The sequence below is a fragment of the Silene latifolia genome, chromosome 11 (genome assembly GCF_048544455.1).
Source record: "Silene latifolia isolate original U9 population chromosome 11, ASM4854445v1, whole genome shotgun sequence".
NCBI classification, from domain to species: domain Eukaryota; kingdom Viridiplantae; phylum Streptophyta; class Magnoliopsida; order Caryophyllales; family Caryophyllaceae; genus Silene; species Silene latifolia.
The window spans coordinates 120,323,055-120,350,429 of NC_133536.1; the positions used below are offsets into that span (position 1 = coordinate 120,323,055).

Sequence of the window (27,375 nt, forward strand, 5' to 3'; positions counted from 1 at the left end):
TTTCTTCTTGTGTTGTGTCTGCCGTGATCCACTATGGTGAGCAGTCAGTCTTAGCAGGTTGATATCTGGATCATAGCTGAGTGCTTGGAGGGACGAGTCTACCACGAGTCATGGCAGAGATAGTTGCACATAGTTGATAGATGTCACGAGTTGTATCTTTTATTTTGGTTAATCACTTGTAACTAAATATAATTGTTCTTTTATCAACATTTGATTATTACTGTTCCTCGGGTAACCGAGATGGTAACGCCCTTATCTGCTGGAGAAGGTCTTGTTAAGGCTCCTTGGTAGATGGGGGGGGGGGGTGTTACAAAGTGGTATCAAAGTGACGATTTTGGAACCTGTAACTAATGAGCCTAATGAACGCAGTGAGTCTAATAAAATAAACCTGGTGTATGTATGTCGAGAGCCCCGACAGTTGCTTGATTTTGGGTGAGAAGGCGCCCTCATTTCAAAATCCTGGCCCCAATATGCTTAAGCCAACCACTTCGAATGGAAATATTAAATCGGGAATTGTGTGTGTATAGTTGTGTGTGGTATATAGAATGGATATCGTTGTGTGTCGGTCTGTGGTGATGTCTGGTGTGTGCTAGTAGTAGTGATAGATCGTGTAAGTGTTGTGCATCGCTGGGAGTGTGTGTGTATATGACAAGAATGGTGGATGTGTTGCAAGTTGCATACGAATATCTGATAATGTGATGGTGATAATGGGTTGTGAATTTTCATATGTGCTTAGTTAGTATTAATTGTCATGTAACGCTGTGGAATTTAACGGATGAATGTTGTTGCATACCCTTGTGAATATGCATAATTATGTGAGTTATCTTGTGGTTGTCGGATTGTTGTGATATGTTAAAACCTAGAGCAAATATGAGTAGTAAGTGATAGCTAAATTGCCGAATATAAGGCTTAATATAGTGTAATCACATGTCAGACGATCGAATTTGAATATGCGTAAGTGAAAGTAGAATAATGTGCTGATTTATATATGCTTGTGTGAGTTGAAGCAACTCATAGTTGAATTACTTTGTAAAATGTTTCATATAGGATGGGGTAATATGTGCAATGTTCGGATGAGATAGTTGTGTTGCATTTGAGTTAGTACTAACGGATAGTAATTGGATGAAATAATCAGTGACGAGTTCCAAGTACACCTTGGACTCGGAATGAGTTGTTATTTTGCAGGAACCGTTAACCGAATTCGTAACCCGTGACCTTGTTCCTAACCTTATTCGACCGAGTACGAGTGCCTACACGACCGAGTAGACCTTAATCGATCTAGTAGTTGGGTTGTTAGATCGAAATCGTTGGAACTGCTAGCGGAAACTCGATCGAGCAGCTCCAACTCGATCGAGTAGAGTCCACTCAATCGAGTACCCGAGTTACTCGATCGAGTAAGTGCTACAGTACCCGTATTATAACGGGATTCCTATGCTTTCTTTGATTCATTCTCTCTTCTTATCCCACTTCTTACTCAAACCCTAAATCTCTTAAAACCCATTCTCTCAAAGTTCTTGGCATAGATTGTGTTTAATCCTCTTGAAATCTTCTTGCTAATTCATTCAATCCTTTTGCAAATCATTCAAGGTAAGATTGCTACTCTCTTTCTTTGTTTTTAATCAAGTAGTAGCACATGAAAGTGTTAATTTTCTGAAAAATTCGACTTATACTCATGGATTTTGTTTATAGTTGTGGTATTTTGGTAAAGTTGATTTAATTTGTTGATTATTGATGCTAGAAGTTGCAAAATCTAATTTATATGTTAGTATAATTGGACCAAAATTTCTAGGGTTTGGGTTACAAATTGTATTTTTGTTTGTCTTTTGAGAATCTAAAGGGGAAAATAGAGTAAGGTATGTTGTTGGTATCATGTTTGGTGTTGATTTTGACTAATTTCACCCAAAATTTCGTCTTAAAACTCCGGCTTAAAAGTGCCCCAAACTGAATTTCGCCCCAAATATTTATAATAATTATCTTTTGTGAAGCTATTCTTGAGGGATTAAGATCCCAATTTTTCTAGTTATTGTTAAAATTTTGTGTTTTGAAAGCCATGAGATCGTCTTTTATGAAATATGGGAGTAACATGTTTTGGGAAATTGTTGATTGTCTTATGAAAACTACTTTAAATTGTTGTTTTTCTACCCATGAGTATACTTTGAAAGGTTCTTTTTAATCAAGTAAGTATCCGTTTTGTGTGCCTAAAAATATGTTGGAACAGATGCCAAGAGCCGCAGCTATGACCCGTCAGATTAAGAGATCGAGGGCCTCTGAGCCTGAGGTAGGAGAGGGGAGTCAGAGACCTACTGTCCCATCCGTTCCCGAGTATCCTACCATTGTCTTTGCTAACTTTGAGCAAAGAGATGCCTTTGTTGAGTTGCAGAAGCGCCGTATGAAACCTACTAAATGTATCGACACTACAATCCTTGAGGACCTGAAAATAGAGACAGACGTGCGACATATCTTTGAGACCTTGGGTTTGACAGGGTTGTATCGTCTTAGGAAGCACTCTTACTCTTTCTTGACTTTGGAGTTTATGAGCTCTTTTTCTTATGATGCGGTAGCTAAGACCGTGGAGTTCCGTCTTATGAACACCAGTTTTCTCTTGTCCATGGACCAGTTTGCTTCTCACCTTGGACTTGCTCGACCTGAGAAGGATCTCTTAGAGACATCCCGACTGAGTGTGGGGCTAGCAGTTATATGCCATGTTTCACTGGTAAGGCTGCTCCTACTTCGAGTAACATGTTGATTAATGATGTTCAACATGTCACTCTGAAGATCTTCCTCTGAGCTTTGACATGTCTGCTGTATGATATAAGGGATGTGAGTAAGTTAAACTCACATGAGGTTATGTTATTGGTCACCTATCTGAACCTCACCCGAGCATAGAGGGTCTCCTTTATTGCTCCGACCATCATTTGTGCTAGCTTGGCCTTGATGGCCACCTCTTCGACCAGGTACTTGAGTTGTGGTGCTATCGCCACACGGTTAGCTGAGCGGTTGACTACCTTTGAGGCCTCTTCGGCTCTTACACCTATGGTCCCAGCTGTGCCCACCTTGGATAGAGATTACCTCATCGACCAGAAATGGTTGAGGACTTTGGAGGGTGGTGGGTTAGCTTGGAGAGTATGGGGTATGAGTTGAATGAGGCTCCCTAACCCCGAGCATCTACCTGTGACTGAGCCTTTGACAACGACGGTGGTTGCATCGGACTCCGATGACAATGAGGCTGCCCCTACCCAGCAGTATTACCTCATTGATGACGGTCTTTTGGAGGTGATGCCAGAGCCGACCAAGAGGGACCAGGCTAAACCTGAGGACCAGCCACCTAGAGTGGGGAGATGTCCTAGACGGATGAGAGAGAGGGTTTGTGAGACTCAGCCTGTGTAGCCCGTGCCTCCACAGTACCAGTACCCGAGTTACCCTTCTTCCTTTAGTCCCGCGATGCAGGTGAGTGAGCTCATTGAGAGGGTGTCCAACACCTTGGTGCTCCAGAACATGTACTACACATGTGTAGGGAATTTGGACCAGCCTGGCCACCCAGTTTTGTGGAGAGGTATCGGGGATGATAGTGGAGTTTTCCACTCCTATGGAGTGGATCCGGCTACATGGGGGGGGGGGGGGGAGCCTAGGAGTTACCCTTTTGGTTGTTTGGCAGCATGGCGAGCAGGAGCAGACCCAGGTATAGAAGCTACCACAGGCGAGGGTTGACGGGTGCGATTGTCGCCGGGTCTCCCAATCAAACACATTTATAATTCTCAACAAACAACTAGTTAGTGGTTAAGTCGAGGTCGATCCATGGGACGGTGTGCTTTGGGTTCTAAGTCTATCTATCTCAATTTATGCTAGTATCACAATTTGTTTGGGTTTGTAGTTATATTCTAAACTAATAAACGTAATAAAGTAAAACAAATAATAAATTAAGGGATGTAAACAAACAACTTCTTGTGGCATTTGACATTTTGAGAACATTTTCTTTTTCGCATTTCTTTTGATGTTTGGCATTTTCAACACTTGACAATTTTTCAACTTTTTGCATTTCTTTTTGAACATTTTCAAAGTCACCCCATTTGTAGTGAAGGTGCTTATATTTGAAGCATAAGAGTTTTCATGTTTGTTACTCCTCTTTCCTTTTGATGCATTTGCAAACTTTTTGGCTTTCATTTCAATTCTTGAACTCAAATTTTGAACAATTTTTGTGCCCATTCCCTTTGATGACAAAATGTGGTAGAATATGGATGATGGTTGCATGGTTTCAAGGGTCACCTTGGAATAAACGGTAGCCAAGGAGTTATCACACCACAACGTACTCTTTGTAGACACCTCGTTTCTGCACCCCTCGCAAACCACCCGATGATGATTGGGCCGCATGTTTGATTCGCGGAACGATTAGTGACAGTTCGTAAGATTATCGTCAAGTGATTGCTCAAATATTAAACGTCAACCTCTTAGTTGTCATCTACGTGCCGATACGGTCGTTTTGGCAGTAATTAGAGTACATTCGGAGTCCGGGTCAAAAACCGTCTCCATTTTCTGATAGCTGTTAAATCCCGAGTCATAATGTTCTGGAATGTTCCGGATATTTCTATTCCATATTTATCAAATTTTATCTTTTGGCAAACAATATCCCGTAATATTCAAAAGATAATCGAATTAAATCCGTCCTACCATAACTTAAACACGGAAATCTTTCTTAAACAGGAGGAAACCTCCTGGGAACAGACGCACAGTGTCTTTGCGCCTCTTCCAAGAGACGCAGTGGTCGCGCGCTCTTCCCAGGCCCTTCTTTGCATGATTTACGTATCTTTTTTATATCTTTCCGAGATTCACTTCCAAAGAGTCTCCGAAACCCTATTCCTTCACGTGATTAGTATAAATAGGAGCCTTCGTTCCTCATATTTCTCACGGGAGTGTCCGCCCTTCTCTTCTCCCTTTGCATTCTAGACTTCGTTCTTACTAATTGGCGCCTACGTGCTTGGACTTCCGACCACGTAAGCTCGGATCTTTCCGGGTACCAGCCTCTCCGTTGCATGACCGACCAATTTGACCACTACACTCAATCAATCTAATTAATCAACTTGTTAAATCGTTTTCTTCTTTCGAGGGCACTCTTTCCTTGCATTCGCGTCGAGCATCACTAATCGATCTTCTTAGTTCTTCTCGTTCCGTCAACATGTAAGTCTGAGGGTGTATATCCCTTTTATTTATTGTATTTAATTATTGTATAACAATTGTAAGGTTTATGTCGAAAGTACCCCATTAAAACCGATTTCAAAACCATCTTTAAAACCCTTTTTTGCGGATTGCCGTGAGACAGGACGTAAAGAAAAGACGCAGCAACCGCCGCGCCTCTTGAGGAGCGCAGCACTGCTGCGCCTCTTCGTGAGGGCCGCGCAGATTCTCGCTTCTTTTCTTCTTCCTCCGTCCTCTCGTAATTCGTACCAAAATTATTCCTTTTGTTTTGTTTTTCATCACGGTAATTTATAAATCATATGTATGTTGTATATATTTCACCATTAACATGTTTAAATCGTCATAAAACCGACTTAAATCCCTTATAATTCATATTTGCGGGTTTTTCGTCATTACATTCAATTCGAGTTTTAGAGATTCAATTCGTTCATATTGAGTTTCTGGGATTCATTGTTGATATATTTTCATCTGTTTTTATTCATTGATTCGTCATCAATTCATCATGTTTAGTTTAATCAGTTAATCGTTTGTTAGTTTGTTCATTCATTAACATCGACCCTTCACATAATTAATCCGTTTAAATCCGTCTTAACCATGTTTTACTGTTTTATGACCTAATTCATATGTAAATAATTCATTAATCACTTTCATCCGAGTCTAATATCGAAATCAATCCATTAATTTATCAATTAATATTAACGATTTGCGATTCGGCCACAGCCGAGAACTCACCCTTGGAAACAGACGCGCAAAGAATCGCCGCGCCTCTTCCAAAGGGCGCGATGTCTCGCTTGCGCGCTGTTCAGGTGATTTTGTCCTCGAATTCCGTTTCGCCTTGACCTAGTTTGTTTAGCTTCGTATTAATCAACTAATATCCGTATTATCACGCTAATCTCTGTTCGTCTTTTATTAATTTTATTCTTTTTTATCAAATTATCCGTTTTAAAGGTATTTTCGACATAAATCGCCTAATCCAATGTAATTATTGTAATTTATCGTTATTGTATTTATCCTATTTCTTGTATGTTTTCACATGTAATTGAACATTAAGTCCTACTTCGACATTAATTGTATGCTAATTATTTGTCAACCGACTTAGTCTAATTCTCACATGTTAGGATTAAAACTTGGATGTTGCATTGCATGCATATAACCGACGATATATCGAGTACGAATAAACTCCCTAATCATTAGTAGAGGCCGCTATCGAGGCGGGCGGGATTAGGTGTTCGATCAAAAGAGCTTCCTAATACGTACCCTCACCCCTTACTCCAGATCTCCGTGAGCACCCGTGTTCATTGGCATCCACGAGAGTCATTCTAGACATAGAATGCTAAGGGTAACGATTGCTTAGTGTTCATGTCACTACTTTGTGTCTTGACATGACATGAGGTATTCGAACGGTTCCAATTTCCCATAAAAATTGGTGGCGACTCCATACAAAATGCAAACGCTTGTTTTCGAGCCCCTTCACCAAGCGCCCCCGTGGGCGGCCCGCTGTCCACAGTTTGGCGACTCCACTGGGGATAAATACACTTACGTGTAGCCAAGGGTGAAACTTGAACAAGGTTAGGGAATAAGTTTGTACAAGACAATTGTCGGTTTTCATAACTCGGTCTTCCTAGACCGTTTAATTCGGCCTTCCTAGGCCCAACCCAACCCATTCGACCAATCGTCCCGTCTAAACGGTCCTAATTCTTATTTGGGCCTAAGGATGGATAGCGATTGACGTCATCCATACCATGATGCTTACTCTTGTTTGTATCAAGGGCCTTCACTACTTGAGGAAATGGACTAGGAATCGGCCTTACTCTTGTTTGGCACGAGCCTCTCCACAGACTTCGGGTTTGATGGTTCGGTATGGCAACCTACCCTTTAAACCAAAACCCTTCTAAATGCACTCAGCATCCCGTTATAATGCTTGTATAAATATGTAAACCTTACGTGATCACCATTTCAAAACAAAATCATGACGAATTTTCAAAAAAATCAAAACCCAAATTTCAATCAAGAATTTCGAAATAGGGCCTTTAATTAGTACAAAATCCGGTCAAAACTCTGTCCGTTTGTCGTGTCAAAATTCGGGCCACAAGCCCATTTCAAACCTCATTTCGAGTCCACTCCTACAACTACACTACACTAGGACGCACATTTTCAAAGACCTTGTCTTTCTTCAAAACTCACTCAACACAAGTGGCACACACCCCCTTCACGAGTCAAAATTTTTCCTCTTTTAGCAAGTGTGATAGAAAGGTCGATCGTGTTTTGATTCGTCGCCGATCTCTTATCCAGTTTCCAAGATGCCCGGATCAAGTGATGATACGAACCTCCAGCAAATTCAAGAAAGTAATGATCGAATCCTAGCCGCGCTAGCCCAAATGCAAGTTACCCAAAACCAAACCTATGACCGCCTCGAGCTCATCGAAGGCCGTATCTTTGACGTAGAGGGAAGGTTGCCTCCCATTAAAGGTGAAGTACTACAATTTTCCGACGACGAGTCTAAAGATGAGAATCCAATCATAGGGACAACCGCAGCTGAGAAAAGACTCCAATACCTAGAGGAGCAATTGATGTACCTTAAGGGGGATGACATTTACAGGGAGAATAATCGTAAGTATGAAGCCGTCAATTCCAAATTGCCCACTAACTTCAGCATGACGGATATCCCTAAGTTTAAAGGACATGAGAACCCTTTGAACCACATCCGTGCCTTCAAGGATTACATGTCTATCAAAGGCATCAAACCCGAGATGTTCTTAAGGATCTTTCCTTCATCTCTCGACACCATCCCAAAGCAATGGTTCTACACTTTAGACCACAAAAAGGTCGCTACTTGGGAAGACGCCGCGATCGAATTCTCAAAACAATACGCGGATAATGCCGAGATCCAAGTTAATATGCGCACTCTAGAGGTTCTTACCCAGAATGACAAGGAAGGATTCACCGACTTTCTAAGTAGGTGGAGGAAGACTAGTACTCAACTAGTAGAACGCCCGGATGAGGCCACTCTTGTGGAAAAGTTCGTGGATAATCTCAAGCCCATATATGCCAACCATTTGAGATATCAAAACATAAAGACTTTCAAAGACTTAACCGTTTTAGGGACACGAATTGAAGATGACATCCGCAAAGGACTCTTGTCCAAAACGGTAGGTCGAGGATACCAAGGGTCCACAAGTCGTTCATACGGCTCTACTAGCAAGACCGACGAAGTTAACCTTCTCGAGCCATCCAAGAAAACTAGCCCACCAAGGAAGTTCACAAACCTTGGGGATACATACTCCAATGCTCTAAAAAGGCTAGTGAAGCAAGGCAAACTCCAACCCATTGGACCTACTCCCGAACCCGAAAGGAAATCCAAATTCTGGGACGAAAATTCCCTACCGTGAATACCATAGGGGCAAGGGGCACGACACAGAAAAATGCTACAAGTTGAAACACGTGCTTCAGGATATGATTGAAGACGGTCGACTTCCAATTCCACCAGGAGGTAAGCCCAACAACACTCAGAATCCTCTTGGAGTTCTAGTGATTACAAGTGACGACTCTACCTTAGATTGCTCACACCTTATTTCTCCTACCGAAAATGAAATTCATACAATTGAAAAAGAAAGACTCTACTCTACCATCTCCCCTACCATTTCCGACTTCATCACATGGGCAAAGAGTGTAGATAGACAAGTATGGGAGCTAGAAAACATGGTAACAACCTTGCGCAATCCCAATGCAACACCTAAAGAGCGCGTACCATTGACCTTCCCTCAAAATGCCACTATGCAAGAAGTAGTCACCGTGGTCGACAAGCTAGTCGATCAAATCATACAACTAGAAAGTGACATCATGAGGATGAGGGAACTAGCCGCAATCAATGGGGTTTGGGCCGATGACGATGAAGACGAATATCTCATTGAAAACTCCTTAGTCAAGGAAATAGTCCAAAATGGCGAAGACCAAGATGTGGATCACCTAACTCGCTCGGGTCGTCCATACCAAAGCACCACTCAAAACGGTCCAACCAACGTCATCACACCAAATGACAATGAAGATGACCCCACTGATCATTTGCTCAAGCAATTACAAAGAACCAAGGCTGATCTTTCAGTCTGGCAACTAGTGGCAAGCTCATTTCCACACCGCCAAGCTTTTCGCAAGCTTTGGCCAAATTGAATGTGGCACATAACTCTACTCCCGAAGATGTAGTCAACTTGGTCTTCCAAGAATCACCGAAGCTAAGTAATCCTATTACTTTTTCAGATGAAGACTTGCCACCTTTTGGCGCCGTCCACAACCTTGCTCTATACATCACCGTCATCTGTCTAAAGAAGAATGTGCCAATGACCTTGGTAGATGATGGCTCCGCGGTCAACGTCATACCCCTCAAAACGGCACACAAACTAGGCATGAAAGAGTCGGACTGGACTCCTACAAATCAAGGTGTACGTGCATATGACGGTACACGACGAAAAGTGGTAGGACTTGCTAACCTAACCATAGCAACGGGACCAATCGAGCGAAAGGTCAACTTCCAAATAGTGGACATCGAAGCTTCATTCAACATGCTTCTGGGAAGACCTTGGATTCACGCTTCCAAAGCGGTAACATCCACCCTTCATCAAAAGATCAAGATCCCACTAAATGGCAAGGTTGTGACGATCACTTCGTCACCCATCAAGGCCATAATCGAGAAGCAATCAAACAATCAAGTCCTTGCGGATCCCATATACGAACTTGGGGGCTTCCAAAGTGTAAATATCATAGAAAGTGAGTTGGCACCCTTATACTATAATCCCTACTCCAACTTGGTGGTCAACCACATACTCAAGAACCAGGGATACTTTCCTGGAATGCCTTTAAACCCAGTTCGGAAGAACACCTTCGCGCCATACAAGAAAGGCAACTCATCAAGAATACCACTTGGACTAGGGTACAAACCCACAACAGAAGAAGTTCTCGAAATGCTTGCCCAAGTCCAAAATCGCAAGTATGTAGGAGTCCAAATGAGGCCATATCTCCCCACCTTGAATGGATACTTCGTTCAAGAAGGAAGTTCGGAACTCTTTCATGGATTTCCCGAACCTTGGCATTACCTCGAGAAGAAGTTAGCCGGAATCGAGATCTTTCACGATTGCTACTTCATCCCTCCAGAAACGGTTCCTACCGTCAAAACCCGTCAAGCACCTTGCTTAGACGAACAAGTTGTTAGCCTCCTATTTGGAGAGGACCGATTTGTTAGGGCGCGCAGATGAGATCATTACTACGATACTTCAAGACGATCGCTTCAACCCCACCGCCTTGATCACGGAAATCGACACAAAGCAAAGCGAGAAAGGGTGGAGGAAATCAATCAAATGGACCAACAATCAAGGAAGACTCTTCAAGCTCACCACTGGAGAAGGAGAGATGTTCAAAGAAGAACCGGAAGACGACGAGTTCGAATCGAGTCGGAGTCGGAGTCGAGTCGAGTCAGAGGAGTCATTAGAGAGTCTACTCCGTCGTCATCCCCACTCCCCTCGTTTCTCCTAGCTTATTTTCAAGTAGTCACGGTAGTTCGGGAAATGCCCCATTATCGTCCTTTACCGCCACCGACCATGGATCGGTTGGCTTCTTTGTTTCAACTTTACTCAAATCTTAATATGAATAAATCGGGTTCTGCTTACTCTTTGCGTTATTTTGAGTGCAGTTTGTTTATGATGATACCGAGGATGACCAAAACCCGGACTTGACCGAAATACCTCCCTACGTAGCCAAAGAAATACTACGGGAAGGGGAAGGGGGACCTGTAATTGAGGACACCGAACCCATCAATGTAGGAACCGAACTAGAACCCAAAGAACTTAGGATAGGGACTACCTTGAGCTCTACCAAACGGACCGACTTCATAGACCTCCTAAATGAATTCAAAGACGTTTTCGCTTGGTCCTACAAAGACATGCCAGGGATCGACAGGGATATCGCCGAACATAGGATTCCGATTAAGCCAGGTTTCAAACCCGTGAAATGAAGCTTGACGAATGAGAACCGAGTGGGCTCTAAAGATTAAGGAAGAAGTTGACAAGCAATTCAAAGCCGGGTTCATCAAAGTTTCCGAGTATTTCGACTGGGTAGCTAACATAGTACCCGTACCCAAAAAGGATGGGAGAATCCGAGTTTGTGTTGACTTTAGGGATTTGAACAAAGCAAGCCCAAAAGACGACTTCCCTCTACCTCACATTGACATATTGGTAGACAATCACGCAGACCACGCATTACTATCCTTCATGGATGGATATGCGGGTTACAACCAAATCAAAATGGCCATGGAAGACATGCATAAGACCGCGTTCGTCACCCAATGGGGAACCTATTGCTATACAGTAATGCCGTTCGGATTGATCAACGCCGGAGCTACATACCAACGCACCGCGACTACACTCCTACATGACATGATGCATAAAGAAGTCGAGGTATATGTGGATGACATGATCGTCAAATCCAAGGAAAGAGAGGGACATATTGCGAACCTTCGCAAGTTCTTCGCAAGGCTGCGGAAGTACAACATGAGACTCAACCTCAGAAATGCACATTTGGGGTAACATCTGGCAAACTCCTAGGATACGTCGTTAGCCAACGAGGCATAGAAATAGATCCTTCCAAAATCAAAGCTCTGATCGAAATGCCACAACCTCAAACAGAAAAAGAAGTCAGAGGATTCCTGGGAAAAGTGCAATACATAAGTCGATTCATATCAAAACTTACGATGATTTGCGAGCCTATCTTCAAGAAACTCAAGAAAACAGACCACACCATGTGGGACGACGACTGTCAAAAGGCGTTCGACAGAATCAAGGAGATATTGGCTAAACCACCAGTGCTCATGCCACCACAACGAGATCAACCTCTTGGTTTATATCTCACAGTAACTGAAACTGCCATGGGAGCCATGCTAGCTCAAACCGTAGGAAGCGAAGAAAGAGCTATTTACTATCTAAGTAAGAAGTTCTTGGAATACGAGTGCAAATACTCACAACTCGAAAAGACATGCCTCGCTCTTGTGTGGGCAACAAAGAAGCTACGTCACTACATGCTTAGCTACTCTGTCAAGATATTCTCCAAAATGGATCCAGTCAAATACCTCTTCGAGAAACCCGTTCTCAACGGACGTCTGGCAAGATGGACCATGATGCTCTCAGAATTCGACCTCAAATATGTGCCACTGAAAGTTATAAAGTGTCGCGCCGTCGCCGAATTCTTCGCAGAAAATCCCATCAACGACGCACAAACCATAGATACTTGGTCATTTCCCGACGAGGATATACTTCAAACTGATATAGACTCTTGGGATCTATACTTTGATGGAGCATCAAACCTAAGAGGATTTGGGATAGGAGTGTTGCTCATTTCTCCTGAAGGTGAGCATACACCAATTGCTGTCAAACTCGACTTCGAGGTGACAAACAACGCTGCAGAGTATGAAGCTTGTCTCATCGGACTACAAGCGGCAGTAAGTTTAGGCATTAAAAACCTACGAGTACACGGGGATTCGTCACTGATCATCAACCAAGTTACGGGATCCTGGAAAATCCGAAGTGAAAGCCTAGCACCCTATCAGGCTAGGATAGACCAAGTGGCTCAATTCTTCGATCATGTAACCTACTTACACCTACCTCGAGAAGAAAATCAATTTGCGGACGCTCTTGCGAAGCTTGCATCTTTGATAAATATGCCAGATTACATGATGGAAATGCCTTTGTGTATCGAACGACGGTCGGAGCCAGCATATGTCCATCAAATTACCGATGAAGAAGAAATCGCACAAGAACCCTGGTTCCAAGCAATACTGAATTTCAAGCTTAATGGTACCTATCCACCAGATATGGACAAAAGGGGACAACGAGCTATACGCCTACTAGCTTCCCAATACATCCTAATACAAGGAGAATTGTACAAAAGAACACCTCTTGGTGTAGTCCTACGTTGCCTTGATCATTCACAGGCACGAAAGGTGATGGAAGAAGTCCACGATGGAGAATGCGGTCCTCACATGAGCGGACCTATGATGGCAAAGAAAATCACACGTCTAGGGTACTATTGGACCACAATGGAATCCGATTGCATCAAATACGTGAGGCATTGCCACAACTGTCAAATCTTCGGGAACGTACAACATGTCCCTCCTTCGTTGCTCTATACAATGACATCTCCTTGGCCATTCTCCGCATGGGGAATTGACATAATTGGGAAAATAACCCCAGCCGGAACAGGAGGTCACTGTTTCATCCTAGTGGCAATTGACTACTTCACCAAGTGGGTAGAAGCGGCTTCCTACACCGCTCTTACGGCCAAAAATGTGGCAAAGTTCATACAAAACAACATCATCTGTCGATATGGTTGCCCACATGAGATCATCAGCGATAATGGGTCGCACTTCCAAGCCGAAACCGAACAATTGCTAGCCAAGTACAAGATCAAGCATCACCACTCCTCGCCCTATAGACCACAGACTAACGGCGCGGTAGAGGCGGCTAACAAGAATGTCGTCACAATTCTCAAGAAAATGACTGACAATTACAGAGATTGGCCAAGCAAAATACCCTTCGCTTTGTGGGGGTATCGTACATCAGTTAGGACGCCCACTGGGGCTACTCCTTTCTATTTGACCTACAGCATGGAAGCCGTACAACCAGTTGAGCTAGAAATACCATCTCTGCGCATCCTCCTCGAGAGTCAAATCCCGGAAGCCGATTGGAAGAAAGACGGATACGAAGAACTCATCCTCCTGGATGAACGTAGGCTACGTGCCTTACATAATGTCCAAACATATCAAGCACGTATCAAACGAGCTTTCAACAAAAGGGTTAGGCCAAGAAACATCAAAGAAGGAGACTTAGTGCTCAAATCGGTTAGAGCTCTTTTACCTGTCGACCCAAGGGGAAAATTCAAACCTAACTGGGCCGGACCATATCTAGTCAAATCAATACTCCCAGGGGGTGCGGTTAGAATCACAGACCTAGATGGGAATGAGTTCTCAAACCCCACAAATCTCGACCAACTGAAACGATACTATGCCTAGAATAGGAACAGAAACGCGCCTCGCGTAAACCCACGTGTCGCTCTTGTGGCACTAAATAAACGGCCCCTGGCCTATTTGAATGTCACTATGCTCTTGCATCTTGGCAAACTTGACATCCTCATATCATCAAACAAACTAAATTCGCACCTCCAGAGTAAGCAAAAGCTCATGCTTATTTTCTATGTTCATTACAAGCTCTTGCTTCGAACAATTATTCTTTTACATTTACTCGAACTACGCGCAAGGGTTTGATTTCGCTTTTTAAGTGAATACGTAGGCAATTCTTCACGGGATTCAACCCACCGTCATATTTAAAATGTAAATAGAAGGACATTTGCATTGCATTTGAAATTCGACAAGGATAATAATAGAAAATACCAACGGTTTCATAACCATTTAACCTTTTTATTTCATTCATCCATTTCTAATAAAAATAGTACGACAAATAATAAAAATAGATAGGCTAGGATTCTAAAAATCCCTCCTTTTTATTACAACAATAATAATAATAATAATCAAATAATAATAATAAGACTTGGGCTATTCCTCCATCTTTCCCTTGCCCTTGTCGTTCTTGTCATATTTCTTGTCACGACCTCGAGCCGGGCGCTCTTGCACCACTTCAGACCTAATCACCAACGGTCTTTCTCGAGGCCTGACTCTTCCGTTCTTCCCAACCACCATCTCTGCGACAGGAGTAGTCTTCGATTTCTTCGAAGGATGAATGACTTGAAAGCCGGCTTCTTCTTCTCCTTCAGTCAGATGCTTCTCTTTCTCTTTCTCTCCCTCGCGCACTTTGTAGTCAACGGGCTCGCGCTTCCTCGATCTTCGCTCTTCCGAAGTTGCGGCCTTTCTCCACCTCGAGATAGGAATCCGATACCCACAAAGCATTGGCGGAGAAACTCAGGAACCACATGTTTCTTTGGGCCCATTTCATAGCCCACCCTCTTCGGCTCTCGGTAGTCAACGCCATAGCAAATCAAGGGACGATGTGTCAAGCCTAGGGATCATCCGCTTCAACCCGACTTGCCTCATCAACCTCTCAGGAAAGATGCATACCATAAACTCCAATCCAGGAATGCGCACGGACCTAGTAGGATCCAAAGAAGACACTCCGGTGACAGACTTGAGGTGCCACCACGGTACAACCCACCTGATCAAAGGGCCATCATCAGTCTTCAGCTTGTTCTTCCAATAGTCACAGACCCGAGTGAAATCCACCATGTACAACCTCGTCCTCATCGAAATCATACGGGAATGATAGGAAAGTGCATGAACAGGGGGCTCGAGCAATCGGAGTCGTTCCATAAGCCAAACCTACCAAAACAGGTATTAGACACCCGAAAAAAAAAAAAAAAAAAAAAAAAAAAAAAAAAAAAAAACGAAAGAAAAACAAAAACAACGAAAAAAAAAAAAAAAAAAAGGAAGAAGGTGTCTTTTACCTGTAGGATGACGGGACTCCCCAAAAATGGAAGATCGCGGTTGGATTTCCTATTATCCAAGCCCAAGATAATCTCCCCTAAGCATAGGCAAGTGGGCTCTCGCGACTCCATTTGCTCAATAAGACCCAATAGACGGGGATCACCTCGCAGTTCTTCGTCAACATGTCCCTGAAAGACATATACATGAAGCAAACAGAAGCCAAATGCTCTCCTTCTAGCAACATAGGAGACAGTAGGGTCGGCCCTGTTGATGAATCGATCTATAAAATCCAACATCCGCACGCCTTTCGAAGTAACAAGACGATCCACCTCGAGTCGGGTCAGTCCAAGCAAATCTCTAAACTTGCTCTTATACCCTTGAGCAGTAGAAGGGATGGCAGGTAAATGTTCAGGGTCCCACCCGCCAATAGCAGCAATTTCCTCCGGAAAAGGACAAATATCACCTCCTGGGAACGCAAAAACATGATAATTTGGATCCCAATAATCAAGGCAAGCATCCAAGAACGGTTTTACAACCTTAATGAGTTTCAAGCTCAACAAAGACCCAAGGTTATAAGCACCCATATCATGCTTCTCCGTGTTCGAAAATTCATTGGTCCATTCCTTCAAGCGGATCTCCAAAGTATTCATGATGATAATTTTCTCTTGAGAATTTGTTTTGAGAATTTTGTGTGAGGCGACGAAGAAGAGACGGAAGAATTATATAATTTAAAGCTCCGTCGACGCTTCTATTTATACCAATTCTTTGTTTCCAAAAATCCGTCGAATCGACTGCTTGGGAACAGCGCGCACTCTTGCGCCTCTTCAAAGGGACGCAGCTCTCATGCTGCGCCTCTTCCCAGCACTCACTTCGTGATTTCCGTGTTTGGATCTTTCCTAATTCTATAACGAATAATTTCCTATTCCTACGGGATTTTATTTTGGTAAATCCGAGAAATTTACCATGCTTCAGGTTTCCTAAATTTGCGGGCACGCATTTCGAGGCGACATCGACACTTCCGCCATTTCAGCACACTTTAAATCATTTCTTTTGACATAATTTTATTTTCATTTTAATAAATTCAATATTTATATTTCTCCATTTTCTAACTTATAGATTTCTCTTTTTTCTTTTTTAAAAGGGGGTAGCCCTCCCTACCGTCCGGTCATTTCCGACAAATTTTTTGCATTTTGGTCCTTTTGAGTCTCATTTTGCACTAATTAAAGGCCTTATGTGTATATAAAATGTATGTATTGCGTGATTTTTCTATGTAAATTCCGGCAGCATGACGGCGTAAACCGTTGTCTACCAAACCTGTTCAAGAACTAACCTGCAGGTACAATCAACACAACCCAGCAGCAAAGGCACTCAGGCCGTCGTATATGCAACAAAAAGCAAATGTACAAGCAAACTGGGGGCTTGCGCCCCGAACAAGGTACAAATGTACAAGCAAACTGGGGGCTTCGCCCCAAAACAAGCCAAAAAGACCAACGGGGCTCGCGCCCCAAACCAAGTCCAAAAATGTTTCAAAATCAGATGTACAAAAACTACACAAGCTACTGCTGGGCGCCCTCCAGCTCGGCAACCCTCGCCATAAGAGCAGCGATCTCGGCATCCCGAAACTCGAGCTCCCTCGACAGGCGAGCCGTCTCCTCCCGAGCCTGGGCCAACTCTCGTCCCGACTCGCGGTCACCCTGCAAAACAGCAACGAATTGGCTCCTGTCAATCAACTCAATCAAAACTGGAAATAAAAAAAAGGAGATCGAAAAATGGGTATAAAGGTTCATACCTGACGACCTCGACCGCCGACGAGTGCCTCAATGGCCGTAGCTCGTAGCCGGTTGGCCACCCTCCATAGTGCCACAAACCGAGATGGCGCGACCTGCATTTCAAAAGAATTCTCAGTAAATTAAACAAATTCAATCAAATGTGTTCTTACACGAAAACTATGCAAAATAGGAACTCACCCTCGAATCGATGTCGCGAGTCATCTAGGCCAAGATCCGTCACGGCTACGTCAAAGTCACGTAACTCGGAGATCGTCGTCTCTCCAAGAGCGTCGGTGTACTCGAGGGTCTCGGGGTACTCTGGGGGCTCGATGCCCGCCGCCTCAACCTCCTGCAAAGACAAAACGACTCTCATTAATCGAGGATCCTTCGTCGTAATTTTCAAAATCAAATCAACAAGAAAACAAAGGATACTTACCACTACCGGCCAATAGGCCAACCTCCCGTAAAGGAACGCCGAGTAATCCTCCTCAGGGAGAAGAAGGTCGTCACCACCGACACCGGCCAAGTCCGCCTCCCTCTCAGCCTCGGAGGGCTCCCTGAACATCGTCCTAGGAGGATCGACGGGAACCGTCAACGCGCCCCGAAAGCACTGACGAGCTAACCGCTCGCCCAGATACCATACAGGACCCATCGACGTCCACAACAGCAGCCGACTCGAGCTCCTAGGACGAAGGACCTCAGCAACAAAAGGAGGCGCTCCAGCGTACTCCGCCCAAGGTCTGGGCACCCACTGCGACAATATGAAGACAAAGGTCATTCCTATGATCAATTTAAAGCAAAGGATAAAAATATGAATACAAATGGGATACTCACGCTGCTCAGCTGAAGGGCGTTCACATCCCGCCGGTAGACATTGTGAGAAGAATGCTTGCTCTTCGTCCGGCACATGACCCAATCCCTCACCACGGGATAGGCCCTCTCCAACGGCTCCGTCCTCTTGGGCGCAAGGCCCGGAAAGTAAGAGTACACCCACGCCTATAAAACAGATAGTCAATGACGATCTTCCGATCTTTGATAAAAGAAAGGAATTTACGTCGACCTAAAGGAAGGTTCATACCTCCAACAAGAGCCTGTGTCCGACGGCGCCGGGAGAAGTCCCCTTCTCCATCAACTCCGGACGAACCATGGCCCTCATGAAGCGGATGAGGACCGCAAAACCAGCGGTGACCGGTCCCAGCGCCCTAGGGAACTCAGTCGAAAGAAAGGAAGAAGCTTCGTCGATGACCTCTCACCCTTGTCTCCGAGGTAGATCGAAGACAAGAACCACCAAAGCCACAGACGAGCCCTCTGCTCGGCTGTACAAGGAGGAGGAGCCGTCTCCCTCCCATCGATCACCACCGATGCCGGGGTCTTCCCCGCAAAGTAATCTCGAACATAGGTACTGGGTACCAAACCCGGCACCGCAACAGCCTTCGGCGACAGGTTCCAGCCGATCAACCTCCTCGCCTCGGCCGAGTCCGCCCTCATGCCAGTCTCCGGCCACGTCATCTCCTCGGTCCCACACGGCAGACCAGAAATCATGCCGTAATCCTCCAAGGTGACTCCCACCTCACCGAAAGGCAGGTGAAACGTGGAAGTCGTGTCCCAGAATCGATCCAAGAAAGCGCGGACCAGGCTAAGGTTGGCCCGCAACTTCCTCTTCACGATATCCCTCCAGACCTGAACCAGAGGACCAAACGCTCCACGCTCAATCATGGCCCTCTCCTCCTCCGACAGCCGCTCGTAATGCTCCATCGCTGTCGTATACCCCGAGAACGACCGGATGTTCCCGGCCTCCTATTATGATTTGAAACAAAGCTATCTTTAGTTTTGAATAAATTTAAAAGATATTTGAACAAAAATAGAAAAGGATGGGTAATGAGTTAGGGAATTCCTATTTACCAAGCTCTTCACCGTCCTGTAGGACAAGTGACCCTCTGCAGCCCACAAAATGTGCCTACTCTCCCAGGTCTCAGCCCACGCAGGAGCACCTCTCAGCTGGCGACCTCCTCGTCCGAGATGGGCCCGTCTCGGAATCTCCTCCTCATCAGCAGCCTCCTCCTCAGGAACCTCCTCTGCAGCAGCCATCGCCGCAGTGGTGAAGGCCTGCTCCAAAGCCCCCTCAACAACAGCGGCATCTACATCCATGGGATCTCTCCCGGAAGTAGAAGCATCGTCACCTGCAACGATTAAAGCAAATCCAGGCCGCATCACATGATGACAAGCCTTTGGTAAGTAGTATTTCGAGCCTTCAAGGCCCGGAAATCGCCCCTTTCTGGCCATCCTTGGCCATAGTCCCACCAAATCAATCACTCATGTGATGAATAGGGTCAAGTCAAGTCCAAGTCAAGACCTAGTTCCGAGTTCGAGTCGAAAATTCGGCAGCATTTCGCTACAACGGCAGTTATGCCCTAAAAAGTGTCCTGCAAAAGTTGTCACAAACCAAACTTCCGAGATGGTAGGAAGTTTACCCATCATCCAAGGGTCCCAAATATCAAATTTCATCACAAATGGGCAATCCTAAGGCCATTTTCGAAGCAATTTATGATCTAGCTGTGAAACCGTCTCAAAATTCGCTCAAGGGCTCAAAACTTGATGAAAATTCGAAGTAAATACATGGTTATGTTCCTAACATTGCCTACTACTCATTTCTAGTATCAATTTGGCATGACAAATCCATTTGGGGGAAAAGCCCCAAATTTTCGATCAAAAGGGTCGAAAACCCTAATGTTCGCGGCTCAAAATTCGACAAATATGGAAGAGTAATGCAAGATTAAAGCACATACCTCGATTAGTCATATTTTAAGCAAGCTTTTGAATCCAACCTCGACGAAATTGGTGAAGATTTGAGAGAGAATGGAGTGATTTATGTTTCGAATGAAATGAACATAAACCTTCTGACTTTCGCGTTTTTACGCAGAATTGCTGAATTGGGGAACAGACGCAGCAGGTGCTGCGCCTCTTCCAAGAGACGCAGCTCTTGCTGCGCCTCTTCCTTTGTTTCCCTCCATATGGATTTTCAAAAACCCGTTATGAGTTCGTTATTCGTGGGCCCATCTTTGGTGCGCCTCTTCCTCGATGACATTTTATCACTTTGGTCCGTTTCGACGATTTCCTTTCGTTCCGGCCCGCGTTTTATCCAGTGCGACAGTATTTTGCAGTATTGTCCAAGTTCATTTTATCCCGCGCAGCAGTATTTCGCAGTATTGCTCGATCATTTTACCCAGCGCAGTAGTATTTTGCAGTACTGCTCATTCGAGGGTTCCCCTACGACGATCAAGATGTTCCTAGTCGTCGATATATTTTCACCAACAAGAGTTCGCTTGAGACCGACGCAAGCAGATTCAACTTCCAAATTTCGCCAGAGTTCGCTTGAGACCGACGCAAGCGGATTCCCCCAGCAGTTTCTACCGACGTCCCATTGTTTTCAATATCTCTTATTCCCGCGAAGTTCGATTAAGTCTCGGTATGATCTCTTCTTATGGCTGGCGAGCTTCCTTACGTAGTCTAATGGACTTTAAACGACCCTCCCCGATAGTCGACAGACTCTAAAATGTTCCCGACGACAGGTCCTTGGCTCAGACCCCTTGAGCCGCCTCGCGTCGCCATAGTCGCCAGGTTGTAATCTTCGATTGACCTGATGGCTATACTTTGACTTTCGCCTTGTCCAAGCCTCGGTCAAAGTGGGGGCTCAGAGACACCTCGTTTCTGCACCCCTCGCAAACCACCCGATGATGATTGGGCCGCATGTTTGATTCGCGGAACGATTAGTGACAGTTCGTAAGATTATCGTCAAGTGATTGCTCAAATATTAAACGTCAACCTCTTAGTTGTCATCTACGTGCCGATACGGTCGTTTTGGCAGTAATTAGAGTACATTCGGAGTCCGGGTCAAAAACCGTCTCCATTTTTCGATATTTGTTAAATCCCGAGTCGAATGTTCGGAATGTTCCGGATATTTCTATTCCATATTTATCAAATTTTATCTTTTGGCAAACAATATCCCGTAATATTCAAAAGATAATCGAATTAAATCCGTCCTACCATAACTTAAACACGGAAAGCTTTCTTAAACAGGAGGAAACCTCCTGGGAACAGACGCAAAGCAGTCTTTGCGCCTCTTCCAAGAGACGCGAGTGCTGCTGCGCCTCTTCCCAGGCCCTTCTTTGCATGATTTACGTATCTTTTTTATATCTTTCCGAGATTCACTTCCAAAGAGTCTCCGAAACCCTATTCCTTCACGTGATTAGTATAAATAGGAGCCTTCGTTCCTCATATTTCTCACGGGAGTGTCCGCCCTTCTCTTCTCCCTTTGCATTCTAGACTTCGTTCTTACTAATTGGCGCCTACGTGCTTGGACTTCCGACCACGTAAGCTCGGATCTTTCCGGGTACCAGCCTCTCCGTTGCATGACCGACCAATTTGACCACTACACTCAATCAATCTAATTAATCAACTTGTTAAATCGTTTTCCTCTTTCGAGGGCACTCTTTCTTTGCATTCGCGTCGAGCATCACTAATCGATCTTCTTAGTTCTTCTCGTTCCGTCAACATGTAAGTCTGAGGGTGTATATCCCTTTTATTTATTGTATTTAATTATTGTATAACAATTGTAAGGTTTATGTCGAAAGTACCCCATTAAAACCGATTTCAAAACCATCTTTAAAACCCTTTTTTGCGGATTGCCGAGACGGACGTCAAGAAAAGACGCAGCAACGCATTGCGCCTCTTGAAGGAGCGCAGCACTGCCTCGCCTCTTCGTGAGGCCGCAGATTCTCGCTTCTTTTCTTCTTCCTCCGTCCTCTGTAATTCGTACCAAAATTATTCCTTTTGTTTTGTTTTTCATCACGGTAATTTATAAATCATATGTATGTTGTATATATTTCACCATTAACATGTTTAAATCGTCATAAAACCGACTTAAATCCCTTATAATTCATATTTGCGGGTTTTTCGTCATTACATTCAATTCGAGTTTTAGAGATTCAATTCGTTCATATTGAGTTTCTGGGATTCATTGTTGATATATTTTCATCTGTTTTTATTCATTGATTCGTCATCAATTCATCATGTTTAGTTTAATCAGTTAATCGTTTGTTAGTTTGTTCATTCATTAACATCGACCCTTCACATAATTAATCCGTTTAAATCCGTCTTAACCATGTTTTACTGTTTTATGACCTAATTCATATGTAAATAATTCATTAATCACTTTCATCCGAGTCTAATATCGAAATCAATCCATTAATTTATCAATTAATATTAACGATTTGCAGTTCCGGCTTCACAGCCAGAACTCACCCTTGGAAGACGCAAAGAATCGCCGCGCCTCTTCCAAAGGGCGCAGTGTCTGCTGCGCCTGTTCCAGGGTGATTTCTGTCCCTGAATTCCGTTTCTGCCTTGACCTAGTTTGTTTAGCTTCGTATTAATCAACTAATATCCGTATTATCACGCTAATCTCTGTTCGTCTTTTATTAATTTTATTCTTTTTTATCAAATTATCCGTTTTAAAGGTATTTTCGACATAAATCGCCTAATCCAATGTAATTATTGTAATTTATCGTTATTGTATTTATCCTATTTCTTGTATGTTTTCACATGTAATTGAACATTAAGTCCTACTTCGACATTAATTGTATGCTAATTATTTGTCAACCGACTTAGTCTAATTCTCACATGTTAGGATTAAAACTTGGATGTTGCATTGCATGCATATAACCGACGATATATCGAGTACGAATAAACTCCCTAATCATTAGTAGAGGCCGCTATCGAGGCGGGCGGGATTAGGTGTTCGATCAAAAGAGCTTCCTAATACGTACCCTCACCCCTTACTCCAGATCTCCGTGAGCACCCGTGTTCATTGGCATCCACGAGAGTCATTCTAGACATAGAATGCTAAGGGTAACGATTGCTTAGTGTTCATGTCACTACTTTGTGTCTTGACATGACATGAGGTATTCGAACGGTTCCAATTTCCCATAAAAATTGGTGGCGACTCCATACAAAATGCAAACGCTTGTTTTCGAGCCCCTTCACCAAGCGCCCCCGTGGGCGGCCCGCTGTCCACACTCTTGACTAGGCCTTAATCCATGGGTCAAAGGATACTAGCATGACACATCTTAGGGTGTTTTACAAGTATTCTAACAAGCAAAGTCTTAAGAAGAAAAGTATCTACAAGGGCCTTTTATACACTTGTCAAGCTTCCCAAGTAGACGTTTTCACAAAATTTTCCTAAATGCAACTATATGCCATGATGCAACTATCATATATACATCCTAATGTATATGCTTCTACCAACTAGTATGCCATATAAGCTAAATGCAATCCTATAATCACACTGTTTATACCGCATCAATCAAAATAAAGCCACATAGTCATTAACATAAAGAGGAAAAAGGAGATGGGAAAGATCATACCATGCGGTCTTCAATATCCTCATGTCTCGGATGTGGCGTAGTCGATCAATGTGAAAAAGGATAAACAAACACAATATATACAAACAATATATACAAGACCACACTACAGAGGAGATGAACATGTTTTTGGGTTTTTCACTTTTCAAGTTTTTATGATTTATGAAACAAAAAGACATGTTTTTGTATTTTTCAAAATTTTTCAATTTTTCAATTTTTTTGTATTTTTGGAATATAAATTCCCATCCCCCACTTTATTTTGGACATTGTCCTGAATGTGCATGTAGGAGTAGGAATGAAAAAGAAATATATGTTTTTTGGATTTTTAAAGTTTTATGGAAATTAAAGTACAAATGCAATGATATGATATGAATGAATGCGTGTTCTAACTAAATGCAATTCTATATGACATATATAACAAATGAATGCAATCTAAACTATATTATATGATGCATGATTTCTAGTAAACTATGGTCACCTATGATCAAACCTCCCCAAACCGATTTAAACACTATTTCTAGTGTAGAAAAAAATAGGATTGGTCATTGGTGACTATGTATGAATGTATGAACTAACTATATGCAACTAACTAATGGATATGTGAGATATATTACAATGCAAATTATACTATATGAACTAACTAATGTAAATGCAATATGAAATATAATACAAGTGTAAGCTAAATATATATGTATATGTAAGTGTAAATGTAATGCAAAGTCAAAGTAAAGGGTATCTTACAAATGGTGGTTTGAGATAGGACTCCACCAAACTAGTTTGAATTGTTGAAGTTCTTTTGCTTTGTCCATAGAGCTCAAGGCTCTTAGAAGAAAATCAAAAGCTTGTGAACAAGCTCCAAATAAGCATAAGTATGGGTTGCTCCATTTGAACGTGAAATTTGGCCAAGGAAGTTTGTCATATATCCTTTCTTTCACCTTGTCCTTGGCACTAGAGTATTTACGATGCTTCAAACCAACAAGCCCATGATTCTCGTCAACACTAGGTATGAAGTATGGTTCATATTCGTCCGAAGACTTCCACTCACCACCTTCTCATTCAATTTCGGTGATGATGATAGCATTTGAATTTGTCAATCCTTCAAGAGTAGAAGTAGAATTCTCATGGCATTGATGACGGGGTACCTTTGGAGTTGAAATTGTGGGTGCCAAATCTCCACAAGTAAGTTCATTTGCAATTTTTTTCTTGAGCTTTTCCACCAAGTACCCTTTATATATGATGATTTGGCTTTTTGGAGAAGGTCTTCCACATTATCTCCAACAATCATAGGTTCCATGGTGGGTGCGAAAAGGTTTTCATGGTCAATAGGAAAGAGGAATTCATCTTCTTCATGGAAGCATACCTCAAACTTCTTAAGGATGGGCTCCTCAAGTAAGGCAATCTCACAACTCCATTCCTCTTATTCATTGCAAAACACATATCCCGCATAAGCTTCTTCCATAGGCTTGTCATCATCAATATCTTCATATGAATCATAAATGGGGGCTTCACTCCTCCTCATCAATTCTTTCTCTAACACCTCAACATTCACATCAAAAGTCACACCCTCATACTCACAAAGGCTAAGAGTATTTGGCTTACTCAACCTCATGTCTTCTTCATCAAATACCACACTTTCATACTCACAAGAGCTCAAGGATATTGGCTCTTCCCACTTCTCATCTTCCATATCAAAGGTCATTCCTTCAAACTCGCATTCATGGACAATGTCTAAGGAATGGTGAGGAGTAGTTACTTGGGCTTCTTTCATTTGGGCCATTTGAATTGCCAACTCCTCACCATGGGCAACAATGCTTTGAAGAACATTGTCCCTATTTTGGCTCTCCTCTAGCACTTGTTTGAAGAAGTTTTGTAGGTCTCCCATCATATGGAGAATCACATTTTGATTGGGTTCATCTTCTTGTTGTGGGTGGGTGTGAAAATGGTTGTATTGTGGTAATTGGAATTGGTTGTAAAGTGAGTTTTGGGTGGATGGTTATTGTTGATATTGGATGTGATGATTTTGGTGGGAAAAATTAGGGTAGTAGTTAGGATTTTCATTGTATGAGTAGTAAGGTAGGTTTGTGTTGACGTGCTCCTCAAACTCCCCATTACCCATAGTCATACTCAAAAGATCTACCACATACTCCATATGTCAAGTCTTGGGTCATCATCATAACCAAGATAAAGATACAACTACAAACATGGAAACTACAATAAAGTGGTAAAAACGAACCTTGAGGAACAAGTTCCTCAAGGTTAAAGCACAAATAAAAATAGACAAACAAGTAAGAACTTAGTCACATAACATCGTCCCCGGCAACGACGCCATTTTGACGGGTGAGATTGTCGTCGGGTCTCCCAATCAAACACATTTATAATTCTCAACAAACAACTAGTTAGTGGTTAAGTCGAGCTCGATCCATGGGACGGTGTGCTTTGGGTTCTAAGTCTATCTATCTCAATTTATGCTAGTGTCACAATTTGTTTGGGTTTGTAGTTATATTCTAAACTAATGAAAGTAATAAAGTAAAACAAACAATAAATTAAGAGATGTAAACAAATGATTAAGAGTGCTAGGATATCATGGGTTCATAGGGGATTCATGGGTGTTGATCATACAAACATGTTCTCTACTAGATGCAAGCACTTATTGTTGTGATGAGATCGAGTTAGTGTATATCTTACAATCCCTAAGAAGGTTTGGGTCCCGGAGCCGAATCGATTAGAATGTACAACACCTACAAGTCGACTTAATCCTTCCTATTCAACATTATGCATGGTCTAATGAGGCTCGAGTTGGTTTATGTCTTACAAGCTTCATTGAAAAGATAAGTGATGGGTAAAAAATGCAAGGATTCATAGGCTCGCATTTCCTCAAACATAACATGTGCATGAGTTGAAATCACAACAAGGAAGCAAATAAATTATGTGAACATATTAGATTAAGCATGAATCATTCCCCATGTTGGTTTCCCTTAGTTACCCATTAATCCTAGCTAAGAGACTACTCACTCATTATCAAGTTTAACATGCTAACAAGGTTGTCAATCATATTAACAACGCAAAACATGATGAACAAGTAAAAAGGATTAACAATAATTAAAATAAGGATTAAGAGAATTATACCTATGGAGATTCTCAAATAATAATGCAATGAATAATAGAAGTACTTGATGATTGATGGAAGGTTGTCAATCTCCCAATAAACCCAAATGATCTTCTAATTACCCAATAATAAACTTGAATAATGATTAAGGAAAGATTAATGTGTGATTTGTGGAAAGATTAAAGAGTAATCTATTCTAATCTACTCCTAATGAAGGTTTAATCTAATCTAAGGAAACTTGATCTAAGCTAAGAATTGTTGATTTAATCTAAGGAAAACTTGCTTTAATCTAAGGAAAACTTGCTCCTTTTGATTATTACAATTGGAGTATATATAGTAGTACATCATTAGGTTAAGTAAGGGTAGATCAGTAAATAGCATTGCTAAGTGTTGAGTAGAGAAATGCTCCTCTCGAAGGAGATG

General features: G+C 42.8%; 1 protein-coding gene across 2 annotated transcripts; it reads right to left on the reverse strand.

Annotated features, from left to right (window-relative positions):
• Positions 1-17,016: 17,016 nt before the first annotated feature.
• LOC141615054 (uncharacterized) lies at positions 17,017-20,543 on the reverse strand. Of its 2 annotated transcripts, XM_074433630.1 has the most exons (7): positions 19,333-20,543; positions 18,509-19,227; positions 18,265-18,426; positions 17,867-18,181; positions 17,629-17,779; positions 17,451-17,543; positions 17,017-17,355 (listed from the first exon to the last, which is right to left on the reverse strand). In XM_074433630.1, the coding sequence occupies exons 2-6, from the start codon at positions 18,584-18,586 to the stop codon at positions 17,479-17,481; spliced, it is 771 nt and encodes a 256-aa protein (XP_074289731.1). In that variant the 5' UTR covers positions 18,587-19,227; positions 19,333-20,543; the 3' UTR covers positions 17,017-17,355; positions 17,451-17,478. The 2 variants fall into 2 exon arrangements, with proteins under 2 accessions (XP_074289731.1, XP_074289732.1); XM_074433631.1 differs by having other exon boundaries at positions 18,509-20,009.
• Between the last annotated feature and the right edge of the window lie 6,832 nt (positions 20,544-27,375).

What these genes read in the sequence shown, in the direction of transcription:
- LOC141615054 (XM_074433630.1), bottom strand. Translation starts at nt 18,586, where the DNA reads ATGAGGGCCATGGTTCGTCCGGAGTTGATGGAGAAGGGGACTTCTCCC. An exon ending in ACGCCCTTCAGCTGAGCAGC is followed by an intron (nt 18,182 to 18,264) that starts GTGAGTATCCCA and finishes ATATTGTCGCAG; the next exon opens with TGGGTGCCCAGACCTTGGGC. An exon ending in TGGCCTATTGGCCGGTAGTG is followed by an intron (nt 17,780 to 17,866) that starts GTAAGTATCCTT and finishes TTGTCTTTGCAG; the next exon opens with GAGGTTGAGGCGGCGGGCAT.